This window comes from Sciurus vulgaris (genome assembly GCF_902686455.1).
Source record: "Sciurus vulgaris genome assembly, chromosome: 15".
NCBI lineage: Eukaryota > Metazoa > Chordata > Mammalia > Rodentia > Sciuridae > Sciurus > Sciurus vulgaris.
In genome coordinates this window covers 37,107,322-37,122,677 of record NC_136476.1, presented here as the reverse complement: position 1 = coordinate 37,122,677, position 15,356 = coordinate 37,107,322, and the positions used below count along the sequence as shown (strand labels likewise).

Below are 15,356 nucleotides of genomic sequence, written 5' to 3'. Positions count from 1 at the left end.
CATGTTCTAATTAAGTAAGTGGGATATGGAAGGGTAAGGATAAGTCATCCAGACAGGAATTAAATTTGGCTGTCTGAGGAGAGCAGTGGGAAGAGAGACCAAATACTTAATCTGAAAAAAGGAAATCTAGACAAAGAAAAATAAAGATTAGAAGACTAGTAAATGAAGAAGCCTGGACAACCCCAGTATGTTTTATTTTGTTCTTTCAAATCAGTCATAGAAAAGTTCTAATTTCTTTCTTGTCCATGATTTAATATGCTCATGGTCACCATTTTCAAATAAAAAGTTTATACATTTAAATGGACTATAGTATAATCTACTGTAAGATTACACTGTAGATTATACTATAGATTATATTACATCCTACTAACTGGAAGAGTTTTGGAACTCTTTGTGCCCCCTGTTACATGATAGGACAATCACCTTCACATTATGCATCTTATTTCTCCCTCTCTCACATATACATATTTACAATTTACAAAGTGCATTCTATCAACTAGATGAGTTATTGGAACTTGAACATGATCCCTATTCTAGGGGAAAGGGCCCCTAAGCTTTGTGGATATTTTAGGAAGGGGTTATCAAGCATCTTCAAAGATAAGACAAATCCCCTAACAGGTGAAAGGATTTTAGAACTAGAGCAGTGGGTATCAACTTTGTACACATTCAAATGACCAGGGAACTTCAGAAAAATTGCCAATGTCCGTTTCCCTACTCAGACCAATTGTACCTGAACCTCTTGGGGAGGATAGGGAAGCTGGTGGCTGCCTCACATTTTTAGTACTGAGTTCTCATGGTGATTTCGATGCAGAGGAGGGTTGAGAACCCTGAATGAATAAATTCAGAGAATGAATGACCCTTTTGAGCTGACCTCCATCTTTATTCTGCTTATACTTCCTGGTTTCAGTGGGCTCAAGACAACCACCCCCCCAAAATTGAAAAGGAATCCCAGCTTTTCTTCTCAGTCCTTTCTTTGAGTTTACATAAGGATGTAGTTGTGAGGCAAAGCTATCAGCTCTCTTAAATCCAGGAAAAGATAAGAGATTGGTTTATGGGAATGAGATAGAGAAATTTCAACCTTATAGGGAGGGAGTAATAACAATTGCTGATGTTAATAGGCACTTGCTAAGTAATTACTGTACTAAGTAGGTTGCACGAATTATTTTAACAAACTTCACAACAATCCCTGGAGATAGACACTATGGTTGACACCTATTTAAAGGCAAGGAAGTAGAGGCACAGAAAATTATAGAAATGTTATGCTGGCAGAGTCAAAATATGAAACCAGGCAGTCTAGATCAAGAGACATTGCTCTGAACCACTACTCTAGAGGTTCCCAGGTGTTGGTGTAGATCAGAATCATCTGGAGAGCTAATATAATAGGCCTAGGCTTCCTGAAATAGGAGTGATCTGGGTCTTTACATTTTAACAAATGCCCAGTTAATTCTGACACTTGGAAAATATCAGGAATGATTGTATTACCTTACACTACACTTGCTTAGAGATAAGGAAACTGAGGCACACATTGTCTAAGAAAGGAGATCCAAAGCAAAGGGCTTTGAGCCTGACAGGGAACAGAAGAGAACTAAGGTAAGCTCAATGTACAAACTCTCTCCAGTGTTTCAGACCAGGAGAGGCTGACAAAGGTGGGAACCATTTGCATCAAAGGGTGTCAAATGGGAGGATTCCCCAATCACATTTCTGCATTGGAATCTTAAGCCTAGATTTGCTCCCATCTGTTAGATATTGGAAATATCCTGATATAGTATTCCATCAAATCTAAGATGCCATTGTTTGAATCACATTATTATTTTGTGTGCCATTGTAAGGTTTTTAAAAATGCCACCCACTAAACTATGACCTGCTATCAATTATAAGATGCATCCAAGTTTTAAAGTTGGAAAAAAAAAAAAAAAAAAAAAAAACATGTGTATCCTAGGATCGATGAAATACGGTACAAGCTGTGAACTCTCATGAACTTGGTTCTAAAATTGTGGAAATCACTCAGCACACTGGGGAAGCTCCTGCCAGAAGAGGCCAAAAACATAGTTCAAACAACATGGAAAATAATCTGCACTGCATACTTTAATATGATTTGTTTGCTATAACAATTGAATACACACAGACAAAAACTAGACAAATTCACCCTACCTTTTAGATTTTAATACTCTAGTTTTTTTATCAGTACAGTGGGCTGTGGTGAAGCTTGTCTAACATATAAACAAACAGCACAGTCCTTGGCACACAGGAGGAAACTGAAAATCACATTGTATACCTTTGCTAAGTATAAAGAGATTTTTATGCTGCTCTACTTAATTTTTAGGGAGAGTGAAGGAAACTCAAAGTGGTAAAGGTCCAAAATTATTAAGAAAGCAGGACCATATGATTTAAAACATAAGTACTTGTTTGATGCTGTTCCAAAGTAAATCTGTTATGAGGTGAGACCAACCTATAAACAGATTCATATTAATGCTGCATGAAGAGTCACATGCAAATGGAGACAATTTGTTCATAAAGCAGAAATTATATATACCAAGGATTCTATGGCTAGTTTAAAATCTGACTCCCTAGCAATTGGATTTGTGAAGAATTTATGTGACGTTAACTCACACTTTTTAAATAAAACTTGAGTTTGCTTTTTTGGTCAAAATATGTTTTTCATAGCAAATGATTTGGCAATTTCAGACATATCTGAAATTTTAAATTAGTCATTTTATACTAAAATAGCTTGATTTTTTTTCTGAAGCCCACAATGAATATTTAATCAGGGCAGATACATGTATACCCTTTAATTCTACATCTTTTTTGGTAGTTTCAGCTGCTTTCCAAGTGAGCAGCACACGTGGAGCCCTTATTAGACAATGCAGCACCTGTAAGAATTAGGGCAAGGGTATTTTCTGGTGTCCCCAAAAGAGATCCAAATTGTAACATGAATCTGAAGAGTTGAACGGGGCACTGTTTGATGAGAGAACAGATAAATGACCACACACCAGAAAAGACTGGAGCTTCAAACTCCAGTAATCACGTGAAGGTGCAGAAATGACTCCATGTTATCAGTTTTGTGTCATATGAGGGTCTAAAAACCTTTAGAAGACACAGGACAGCCTCTTTGATATACCCTCCCTTTATTTTGAAAGGTTCACTGTGAATAAAGGGTTAAGGCTAACAGTGTGCTGATCTCTTCAGAAGGGTTGGGCCTGAAATTCATACTCTGCTGAGTAACAGAAAGTCTTCACTTTTTAGGATACCAGACGCATTTGTTTCTCCCAAAGACGTTCCACAGTTTGGAAAACATAATCCCGACACAAGATCACAATTTTTAACAAGGATGCTTAAGTAAAATTATTCACTCTTTGTCTGTAATCACAGCAACTTGGGAGGTTGACGCAGGAGGATCACAATTTCAAGGCCAGCCTCAGGAACTTAGTGAGACCCTGTCTCAAAGGGGAAAAAAAGACGGTGTGGGGGGGTCGGGGGTCGGGGATGTAGTTCAGTGGTAGAGTGCCCTGAGTTCAACCCCAAATACAAAAAAAAGAAAAAGTTCACTCATCCCTTCCTTCATTCCAAAAACCTTTATTGAGCACCTCCTGGGAGTCTAGCGCTGGATCTAGCCTCCTTCTCCCAGACCTTTCTACTCCACGTGGCCCCCACAGCTGTCTTTCTAAAACAGGTCAACCACGTCAAAGTTTCTGGATGTGGCCTGCATGGCCCTGTATGACCTGGCTATGTTCCAGCTGTCAGGTCTTCCTCACTGTTCCCTGCAGTCTCCTCTCTGCACTTTCTGTCCTCTACCTGGGATGTCCCCTCTTCCATCACCTCTGCCTCCTGTCCTCGATAGAGCAAATGCCAGCATCCTTCAGGTTCCCTGCTTCCGTCTTTGTGCTGCTGCAGCAACTGCACGTGGCCTCACTCTGCATGATCTCCTTAAACTTGAGTGACTGGGAGCTTCCTGGGTCCTGTTCATCTTTATATCTCAAAGAAACTGACTAACATAGAACAGACCAGTCTGCGAGAGTTTTCACTGATACATAGAATAAGAGAAAACTAACAACACTGGTTAGTTTTCCATACTTCTGTATATTTAATTCTTTCTTCCAAAACTATGCACCTGGAACTTTTGGTTTTTCAAATGACCTTTAATTTCTTGCATGAGTGACACAGTGGTGGAGTTGGGACAAGAGTGAACTCTGTGTGTGTTTGAATCTGCATCTTGCTGCAGCTAGCTAAGAGACTTTAGGCACATTATATAACCTCTCCTTGCCTCCATTTTCTCATCTCGAAGATGGAGAAATAATTGTAACTACTTCATAGGGTTGTTATGATAATTAGATAATTTAATATACGGAAAATGTTTCTTATGTTGAAGCAAGCACTCTCTTTAGTATTAACTATTTTGATTTCACTTGCAAAACTATAAATGATACGGGCTGGGGTTGTGGCTCAGTGGCAGAGTGCTTGCCTATCATGTGTGAGGCACTGGGTTCGATTCTCAGCACCACATATAAATAAATAAAATAAAGGTCCATTGCCAACTAAAAAGTATATATATATATAAAATTATAAGTGATAGAAAACTTAAGCTCTTTAAATTTTATTAATGGCCAAAGGTAACAGAAATAAAATTTTGAAATTTTATACTTGTTTTCTATAACTTCTAACTGGAAATTATTCCTTATGTGTTTTTGAAATTTTAATAATCTATAAAATGCAAAAGTCTGAGATTAGCTTCTTTAAGTTATTTACAACTCTAACATGAGCATAAACTACTGGATGAGTTTCTTAACATCCTGGAGACTGTAGCCACAGCAATGCTATTGTAAGTAGTCTCTACCAAGTTGAAGTTAACAAACCATTGTCATTAGCATTCTGTATTTGGCCAATTGGCCTTTTGTTCGATTGAATGAGGGGCTGGTTTAAAGGTTTCCGTGCTGAAGCATAGCTCTAAGATTGAAAAGACAGGTGTTTATGTATCAAATAAACACAGACACAGAGCAATACACTCATTAAGCTTAGGTTTCAGAATTACTGAAAAAGAGAATTTCAGGGGGAAAAAAAAAGCACAGCTCAAAAAAATGACCTTAAATATAAATCTTCAGAGTTTTTCTAACACATTCTTTCTTGAATCACTATAAATAATGAATTAATTTGTCTATTTCTTTAGGCAGAGACCCCCTTACATCAGCAATAGTTAAATATACAGTTTAAAAAAAATAATATCATGACAGCAACTTAAAACCAATGGAAAGTGCTGGCCAACTAATTCCTGTCTTCCCCACCCCGTCCTAAATTCTTTGTGATATTATATGTAGGAGGAGTCATCTTTAGAACCATGTCTGTTTTGTTTGACACAGTATATGCAGCACCCAGCACAGTGCCTGGTATACAACAGGCCCTCAAGGAATATGCTGTTTAGTGCTGAGGGACAAGAAGGAAGCTAACACTTCTCATAGACCTACTGTATGCAAGTTTTCTTATGAAGTTTTCTTATTTGCTCATATATATTGCCAAATTATTCATACTTTTCACTGATGTAGATAAAAGAGTAAGGATACCCTATTACTATGACACAGGTGTAGGGAGAGAGAGAAGCTCTACAGATTTTAGTCTCCTCTTCTTGCCAGGTCACCTTGAGGCTTACAAACCAGCAATGATCCTTGATTTTTAGCTCAGGATTGTTTTCCAGCAGCTTCGTTTACTCCTTCTGCATGATATTGCAACATTCCAGTCCCTTTCTACCAAGACCTGTTTGATGGCTCTTGTTTCCAGGTCCTTAGAGGACACACAGTATAGTAAAAAGAGAATGAACTTAGTGGAAAGAGAATGAACTGAAAGGAAAAAGATCCAGATTCCATGATCAGGATCCTGGTAGGTGTTCCTGGCAAATCTGACTCAAATCTTTTGCAAACATTTATATTTTAAATTCAATTATCTGCAAAATGAAAGGGCTAGAAGAGGCAATTAATTCATTTACTCAAACAACAAACTTACATTAAGCACCTTGTGCACTGAAATTCTACTTACTTCCAGAGATACAAAGATTTCCAAGACAAAGTAACACCCAACTCCTGCCTTGTAAGAGACCCTAGTCAATTGACTAGATTCCTTTTAATTCTAAAGTACCCTGCATGTATAACCTGGCAATCTCAATGCTATTAAGCTAACTCTTTGACAGTAAATTCAAAGCATGTTTGTTATCTCAGAGCAGCTACAAGCCCCAGATGAAAAGTAAAAGTGTGTGGCACATCAGGGAACTTTATTAGATCTCAGTGACCAATGGCTATAACAACTGTAATGAAAGAACAGGCAATTTCTGAAAACTTTCCTTCCAAATCTCACTTCAGCACCTGAACAGTAGGAGATCTTATTGTTTCCATAACCCTTTTTCATTTCTGGTTCTACTGATGAAGTACAATATATGAATAGTACGTGTGCAGACTTCAAATGGTGACTTGAGATTACAGTCGGCAAGTAGGTTGAGAAATCGGACACCCGGCCATACTTTACTATGAGAACAAAGTAAAGGATATTTATTTTATTGGACAGTTTGAATTTATTATAGATTGCTCACAATTTCCTGTCTCATTTCTTTAGTGCTCATGGAATTTATGTCAGGATGTCTTAGGTTATCACACTCTTTTGTCCCAACATTTATGCCAATAGACTGAATTGACTTAGAGAAAGTCCCCGGACAAAAATTGAAGGGGAAAATACCCAAAGCTTTAGTTGGAGAATGGCAGAAGCTTTGGAAAAAAATCTGAAAAAGCAATGAAGATGAAAATGGAAACTCTGTGAAAATTAATGTAGTGTAGAATTGGCGAACATACCACTTATTTCTTTAAACAAATAGAAAAAAGAACCCGCTCATGAGGTGCACCCAAATAATTCACAGGTGGTGAAACTATTAGAGTCCTGAAATTTCTTGCCTCAGAAGTGGAATAAATCTGCATTATAAATGGCATATGTCTCATACACGTGATTTTTCTGCTATTCCCTTTCTCTCAACTATCTTTGGTTTTATCATAATTAAATTATTTTATAAGAACTTTAAGTAAAACTCTAATGAAGGAGAGGCAACCTGCTATAGTAATTGCACTTACAGAAATAAAATTCCAAAGGCAATTTTTTTTGCATGGATTTTGGATATTGAAAAGTTAACACAATGTAGTAAAAATGTAAGATTGAAATCTGTCATGATACCCCATAATCGTGGACAGGTGAAAACTTCCTAGATAATAGTCACACATAAGGATAATTCTCAGGATGATAACAATTTGCTCTGATAAAAATTTTCCCCTGTGGAATAATCTTAACTAAGAGACCATCCCAGTGTGTTTTGTTGTACAAATTGGTATTCTCAACTATAGAGATTATAAAAGTAATTTTTAATGTTTGAAGTCACATAGTGACTAATAATATCCATGGAATAACCTTCATAATCTGTGGGAAGCCATAATTTATATTCACAAATAGATAGAGCATTAAACAAATAGCATCAAAGTAGGTAGAGAGGTTTGTTTATAGGATGAAGCAGTTTATAGGACAATTGAAAATAATAATGTCCAGCACAGAACTGTTGCCTACAGAAGAGGTGCTTTTCTGAATATTAAAAAAAATAAATAAATAAAACAAGAAAATATCTGAAAAACTACCTAGCTCCTCCTTATAAGTACTCTGTCTTTATCTTCCATAGAGGCTTTATCTGTCTCCAGGGGATCTTTGTTTTGTATTGTGTAGACAGTTGGTGATGGACAAATGATTTTTCACATGAATGAAACTAATTACTTGAAGCATTATTGGTCTTTTGAGTTTATAAAATAGTTCCACATTTAATGGTGGCTTTACCTGTTCCAGACCCATGGGGAGTTGGATGCAATGGGTATAGTATATGAATACACAGATAGAAGCAGAAGGGAATTTTGTAATGGGTCAAGAGCATGGAGCTGGTCTCAGTGCTCAGCCCAGATAGTTACATTCTAAACCCAAAGCTTTTTCATGATACTTGGACACTGCTATGGTCTACATGTGATTTGAGTGTCTCCCAAGGGTGCAGTGTGATTGGAGGCCTGGACCCCTGGTGGTGCTAATGGAAGGTGGAGCCTTTAAGAGGTGGGGCCAAGTGGGAGGTGCTTAGGTCACTGGGGCGTGCCCTCAGAAGGGATGGGGGATGCCAGGCTCTTTCTGCTCCCAGTTCAAGACACAATTTTGCTTGCTTCCTGCACACTCTCACCATGACCCTCCATAGCCATGAGGTAATGAAGCCAAGGAGAGGCCTCCCCACAAAGCCTATACTATGCCATTTTGGACTTTCAGCCTCCAAAACTGTGAGCTAGATAAACCTCTTATTAAGTCTGCTGCCTCAGGTATTTTATTATCATGACAAAAAGCTGACAAATAGAGACACCGCCAAGCCAAATATGTCAAAGATAGTCCAAGACTGGTTATATTGAAAAAACCTGTTTTACTTTCTCTGCTGCTGTGAAAAATATTTCTTTGCCTGTCTGTTGTTCTCTCTGTCACTTGTCCATTCCTTGATTTTCTGATATTCTGTCTTGGAGCAGCTTCAGAAGAACACCTTAGTGTCTGCTTCTCAGTGCATTTTTCTCCTGCCTTTGTCTTCCCCTTGTATCCATGTGGTTCTGTGCCCTTAGCCTGGTTATATGGTCTTGCTTTGTTCCCAGAGATTCCAACTGGCTTATTGTAGCCCTGCCTCTTTTTTGCTTTTGTTTTTTCTTCATTACTTACTCCTGCTCTACTCGTGTATTCTGTGTTTGAAAAACTGGCCCATGTTCCCATTTTTCCTGCAGTACCAACAGACACTCAACTACTTTGCACACACTAAATATGCAATAAATTGCAATTGCAAAGATTCAGCTACCATTAGGATGATGTGGCATCTTCTTATTTCTCTTTTTCCATATAATAAAAGGAAACTAGTATTAGTACTTTAAGTACTAGTGTTCATAGCATGTATATTAGAAGCTCATGTTATTTTAAGTTTCCAGTATAACACATTTCCAGAGATTTCAGTATTTTCCTATAACAAACATTTATTTTCTGCTTATGGTTAAATGAACATTCACAGTGAAGTCTGTGAGAGGCAAAGGTGAGGGGCTGAGCTCCATGTAGCTTTTCGGGGACCTGGGCCTTGCACTTGGTGTCTCTGCCAATCCTTAGAGTTTTGAAATTCTGATCAAGAGTACTTGTTGCTTGTAGGATCATGCGGAGGGGTCAGGCGGAGCAGTGCCATATGTCATGCCTAACTATATTCCACTGGCCAGAACTGGGTCACATAGCACCATCCAGTCACAGAGAGGGGTGAGAAATATAGTTTATCTTTGTGCCCAGTAGTAAAAAGAAAGGCGTTTCGGTGAATCCACAACACTGTCTCTGCTCAAATGAGAGTTTATAAATACTTTCAAGTTCTATAAAACCGTAGCTAAAGTAAATATCATGTTCTTCCTGAGGACAAGTTTTATGAAAGGAAAAACACTTGAGAACTTAATGGATAAAAAATATACAAAACATGCATATTGATTTCTTCTAATTGACAATAGTAAAAGGGACTCTTCACTATGTGACCATATATATTTCAGAGAGAGAGAGAGAGAGAGAAAGAGACACACAAAATATATGCTCTTTTGAATTTATCAGTACTTTTGACTTGGTCTTATCAAAACTAGAAATAGTAAAAAAGCTTTACATTGGAAATGAACGTTCCCATTCCCTTCCTGCTTGTGCTTTCCTCTCGTCTTATGTTTTCTTGCTGAGTCATTCTTCTTTATCCACTTATGCATTAATTCAACAATATTTATTGAGATCTAATGATCAGATATTCTTATAGAAATAGGAGGAACATGTTATTCTTTCTGCTGTCTTCCACAGCTTTATAGGGAGGCTAGAGTCAATTTATAAATTCTGAGCTTCTTGGAAATCAAACAAGTGAAAAACTAGAGGTCACTGTTGGCTGCAGACTAAGACTACGTCTATTGGGGCATCTTCATGGCCAGAAAAGTTTTAACTAACTAACTGCCTTCCATGCTGGGTGCCCCAGTTACAAAGCAGAACAGTTAAGCTTTATTCAATGTAGGTTTTAATCTTGAAGTTCGGGAATTGGGGAGATTTAGTCATTTAATTTTGAGCTCATGGAAAGAAGGAGTTGATAGCAACAGCTCACCCCAGTTAGCAGGCAGGCTCCCCACACAGCTGTGCTGGCCTATTCAATTAGGATCCTTTAGGACTTACATCACCTTTGGTATGCCAGTCCTAAGCCGCTCATGAGCCAGTACTGCCAATCAAGCCAAAATTCAACCACATGGTATGATTTTTATGATGTAGACAGAAAATGACATGAATTTGTCTCATTCTGGTGAAAACACAGTTTGAAGCCAGCCCTCTAGAAGAAGAAAATTAGTAACAATGGCAAGACTGTAAAACTCAATTTAGACCCATTTTCCTGTGATTATCTCAACACACTTAACCAGTAGGTTATTTGTGAGAATTCAAGCAATGCTCTCACTCAAGAAGACTCCAGTCCCTATGCTAGAAGAGGTCACTCCTGGGTTACCTACTCATGAGACCACAGAACAGTAGACTATGCTTACAGAGGAAGGGCAGGATGAAACTTAGATAACTGAACCTGAGAAAGTGTCATTCCTGGAACCTGAAAGATGCACACAAATTTAAAGCAGAACTGTCATTTGACCGAAGAAAGTGGACTAAACAAATGAAGTCTGAAAACACAGAAAACTGTGAAGAGTAAGGGCACCATGCGATTGTCTCTGTGAGTCCTTTCCTTTCTTAATTTAGTTCACAAACATTTCTGATGCACTCTACTAGGTGCTGCAGGAAATGCAGAAATTCACAAGACACTTTATTTTCCTGGAAGAGTTTAAAATTATATTTTGATAAAGCCACAGTAATAGAGAGGACCCCAATACCAGGCCATATCTCATCCTGATATAATTCTTATGCATAACATGCTAAAATCAACTGAGTTTTCAGATGAGTAGCTTGTGCACTTCACTGATTAAAACTTTCCACAATCTCGGACTTTAATTTTGATATTAGCCTGCAAGAATGAACTTTGTGCCACTCCAAATTAGAGCAAAAGACTACCCCAGGGTGTTAGGGCATCTCCTCATCCCTTTCCACTTGGGGCATGAACATGGACTAAGAATCTTATAAGACATGAACACACACATTCATTTATTCATTCTCTCTCTTACAAGTCTTCACCGTCCATAGAATCATTCAAGGAAAACTTCCCCTGTAACAGGATTCTTCTGTGGTTCACTAGTGACCACTATTGGACATTCTTCCCTCAACTTATATGAAGGGACAGAACTGGTTCATATGAAAGTAATAAGGGAGCCAGGAAGAGGTCCTGAACAGACTGAAACTCTATAAACAGGAGCCCAAGAAAATAACAATGACAACAAAATACAAGAAACTTCACAAAAAACATCAAGAAAATCCTCTTTAAATAAATGCCTTGCTGTGCTCTACAGATGAATGAGAAAATCCTTAAGCTTGATTTAAAGACAGCATAGGTAGAGAATAAGAAATAGATGCAGAGTGGAAAGTTATAGAGAAGTGCTTGTGCATGTGTGCACACGCACACACACGCACGCACGCACACACATGCTCCCTCATTGTTGGAACAGGCCACAATCTGCTGTAAATAAGGGATTTAACATTCATTCCACAAGCTAATGGAGCTTCTCGCCATCCAAGATAGATCCACTTAGATAATAGTGGAAGACAGTGCCAGGGGAACTGGAGGGAACGGGCTATTGTGTTTGACTAGTTTCCATGTATAAATTAATACAGAAAAGAAAAAGAAATTCAACAGAAAAACACATGTACTTTATTATAATTCCTAGTGTTAGTCTTGCAACTCTCACAATAGCAGGCAAAAAGAGTTTAAAACCCACTGAAAAGAAACAAAAAGCAAATGCAAATTTGATTAAATGCCTTTCTGACAAGAAGGGATTTGACTTCAAGCGTAGATGGACACACGTGTCAATGGCCGGTCATGGTTTTTGCCACATTTCTTTTGAGTTAAACAATGGAGACAAAGGAGGGAGAATGAAAAGAGGGAACAGGGTGAGAAGATTGGGAAAGTTGTGTTATGTGGCTTAATTTGACCTGAATATCAAGATGAAGTCTCTTGTTTGGTACTACTGTGCAACTGTGTCCACAGTTAAAAAGAAGTCTCCAAAGGGTGCACTGTGCATGAAAATATGGTGGCAATCTAAAATAGATAAGAAAGGCATTGGGACCTAATTCTTTAGGGAATGATGTTCCAGAAGGAAAAGATTTCAATAAAACCAAGGCTCAATAGTATTCAATAGGTGTACACACCGAGGAACCAAGTCATGATACAGGTGAGTTAGCTGTCAATGAAATGAAGGCTATTTTGATGTGGTAAAAACTGGACCTGCCACTAGACAGACAGGATGTTTTCCAATTAAGTTAAAAAGACCTTTAGAAATTACTTAAATTAATTCTAAGATTAGATGAACTCTTGTGTCATGTAAAAGACTCATAGGAAAAATGGTCCTCCAATTCAGTGTCTCTATCAAGCCTGAGGTTAAGCCGATGAAGTCACACTTCCTCTGGTTCTAAGTCAACTACGGGTCAGACTGAAGTTCACTTTCTCTTAAGCCAATAATTAATTTTGGCTGCAAACCTAACGGAGGCAGTTAATGAGAAGGTATAACAAGTATCCACCACACTGTACATATCTTTAACAGCCAAGGTGATGCAAAAAGACTGCTTGTCTCCAACAAAAAGCACAGACCAACCCTCACCCTTGCTTCATCATTGCCAGACATTTTTATGACCATAGTGCAAAGCAATTTATGTTCTCTCCCTTATTTGACCTTTGGGTTCATATGTAAGCTGGTTTCCTTATCTGTAGGATGGGTTTGAAAGTAGTTTCTTACAAGATTACTGTGAGGGTTCACTGAAATGTTTTTCAAACAACTAGTCTAGTATTTGCCACCTTGAGACACAACACACAACAACTCTTATTAATGCTGTTCTTGCTCAGCATGGGATGTATCTAGGCACTCAACAGCTACTTCTTGTTTTTTTTTTTTTTTTTTTTTTTTTTTCTTCCTAGCATAACTTTCAGAATCGCAATTCATTTAAACACAGATATAAAATAAACCTGGGTTTGATTTCATTTCAACTTCATAATACAATTATTATAATCCAAATGTGTTAAGTCCTTCTGAAATAAGCAAACACTCCTTTTTTCCAAGTAAGTCTAATTATATGGTCAAATACATATATGATTTTAAGATATCAAAGAGAATATAATGCATTTACCAAATGGGTAGGAAAACAATCTATTCCTGTGTAGGCTAGTATTACTAAAGTATAATGAGATCATACTTCCATACAAAAATATCAAAAAAAGTAATGTGTACTGGTAATTTGCTTTATGATGCAATTTACTGGGGAAATAACACACACTTTAAAAAAATCACAAAGAAGGAAAGACGAGACAAACTAATGATGTATATAAGTAACACATCCCATATGGAAAAAATGAGACACCTTTCATAAATTGCTTGCTCTCCAAGTCATAAAGCACACCTAAACATTCTGCTCTTTATATTCTTCAGCATAACTAAAACTTAAAGTCTATTTGTGATTAAAATTTCACTTGCCTTTAAGTTTCAATGAAAAATTGAAAATATATTTTGATTTGCAAGGCAGCATTGTAATTTTTACATACAATGATGCAAATTATTAAGATATAGGAATGCATAAAATATTTAATCACTGTCTGATTACGCTAGCCAATGAATCTTCCTGGAGCTTTTCGATATCACCAAATGGCTTGCTTCCTTTCTTCAAAATTATAGTGCAGATCAAATTTGTCAGAATCAAAGCAGGACAAAATATTCCTTCTGCATCAACAAAGCAATGCAACCTATATTCTGGTTGCATTTTTACCTTGTTCCCTTCTTGCCTTGTTACCATCTGAGGAAGTTCTGGCATGTCATAAATGTGACAAGGAGAGCTACGATCACGTTTGTTTGGAATCAGTGCGTGCAAATTTTGGAATCAAACCTTCAGATGAGGTTTACTAAACTGCCTGCCCAGAACACTCTGGTTTAAAAAAAAATGTGCATTGCTATTAATATTTTGAGTGTAGATTGTTTTTGGACAGTAAATGTTCATTTTCTGCCCATAAAACCAAGTATGAGTCACAACGGAACATTTACTTTGAGTCAAAAATGCAGTATGTGCTGATGTTCAAGAACAGAGCATCTTATCACTATAACTGTAGAAATCAACCGTACAAAAAGTCACCATTTTTTTTCTTCTTCTTCAAAAGAAGATCTGAGATCAAAGACTATAATCCTCAATTCCTAAATACTAGCATTAACTTGTATCCATAAATGATGTGCAGTAATTAAGAGCTATAATCTGGGTTGGCTGCACAGAAGGCTCTCCCTCCCTCTTTTACCTGGTTCCACAGTACATGTGTACAGAAGAAAAGTAATCCATAGAAGGCACTGGGGGGGAAGCCCCTCACAGCTTATTCTTCAAAAAATACCAGGAACAGCACAGTAAGTGAGTTTGATTTCAGGACATCTTATCCAAATTCCAAGCATATACACAACCATTTATGCAGTCCTCAGCTCACAAACTCTATGCAGTATATCCTAAAGTTTGTGTCTCAGTAACAATATTTTCATATACCTGTAACTAATTCCTGTAAGTTTTGTAGACTTTATTCAGCTTGGGAAGTTGGGGTTAAAGTTTTGGAAGGAGTTGGGCTATTTTTTCTATTATGTAAATAAATTCACCTGGAGTTTTAAGATGAACACACACACACACACACACACACACACACACACACACACACACAAACACCCCAAAAGCACCCAGACTAAATGGCAATAGTAACATATTGAAATGAAAAGGCATTTACCAGCAGCAGGAAAGCCAGAAAGAGGAGCGGTATGCCAGGAGTTGCCCGACGGCAGCATTCCATGCTTGGATCCTTGCCGGAATCTGAATCGGACACTGAATAAGCTGCTAAGTGCTCTTCTGCCTGCTGTCACATCCAGTCCTGGTGCTAACACTCCAGCCCTGCCTATCAGCTTCCATCAGCCCCGCTCACATTTCCTGACCAAGGGGTGGGTGGGTGGATGGGTGGGGGGTAAGCTGAATGGAATCTCTCTCGGAGCAGGCAGCCAGCCAATCAGGCTCCTGCTAATCAGACATGCTGAATAACAAAGCCAGGGGGACAGAGAAAGTGTAACAGTGTGAGTAAAAAAAGGGGGAAAAGGACGAAAAAGAAAGGAGAGCGAGCGCAGAGCGAGAAGAGAAAT

The 15,356-nt window shown here is 37.9% G+C and overlaps 1 protein-coding gene across 3 annotated transcripts in view; it reads right to left on the bottom strand.

Annotated features, from left to right (window-relative positions):
- ADAMTSL1 (ADAMTS like 1) overlaps nucleotides 1-15,151 on the bottom strand; it is a 381,058-nt gene extending 365,907 nt beyond the window's left edge. For all 3 annotated transcript variants that reach the window (XM_079113153.1, XM_079113154.1, XM_079113152.1), the window contains exon 1: nucleotides 14,954-15,151. In XM_079113153.1, the coding sequence (XP_078969279.1) occupies nucleotides 14,954-15,016 (63 nt within the window). In that variant the 5' untranslated portion in view covers nucleotides 15,017-15,151. The remainder of the gene's footprint in view (nucleotides 1-14,953) is intronic.
- Nucleotides 15,152-15,356: the final 205 nt, after the last annotated feature.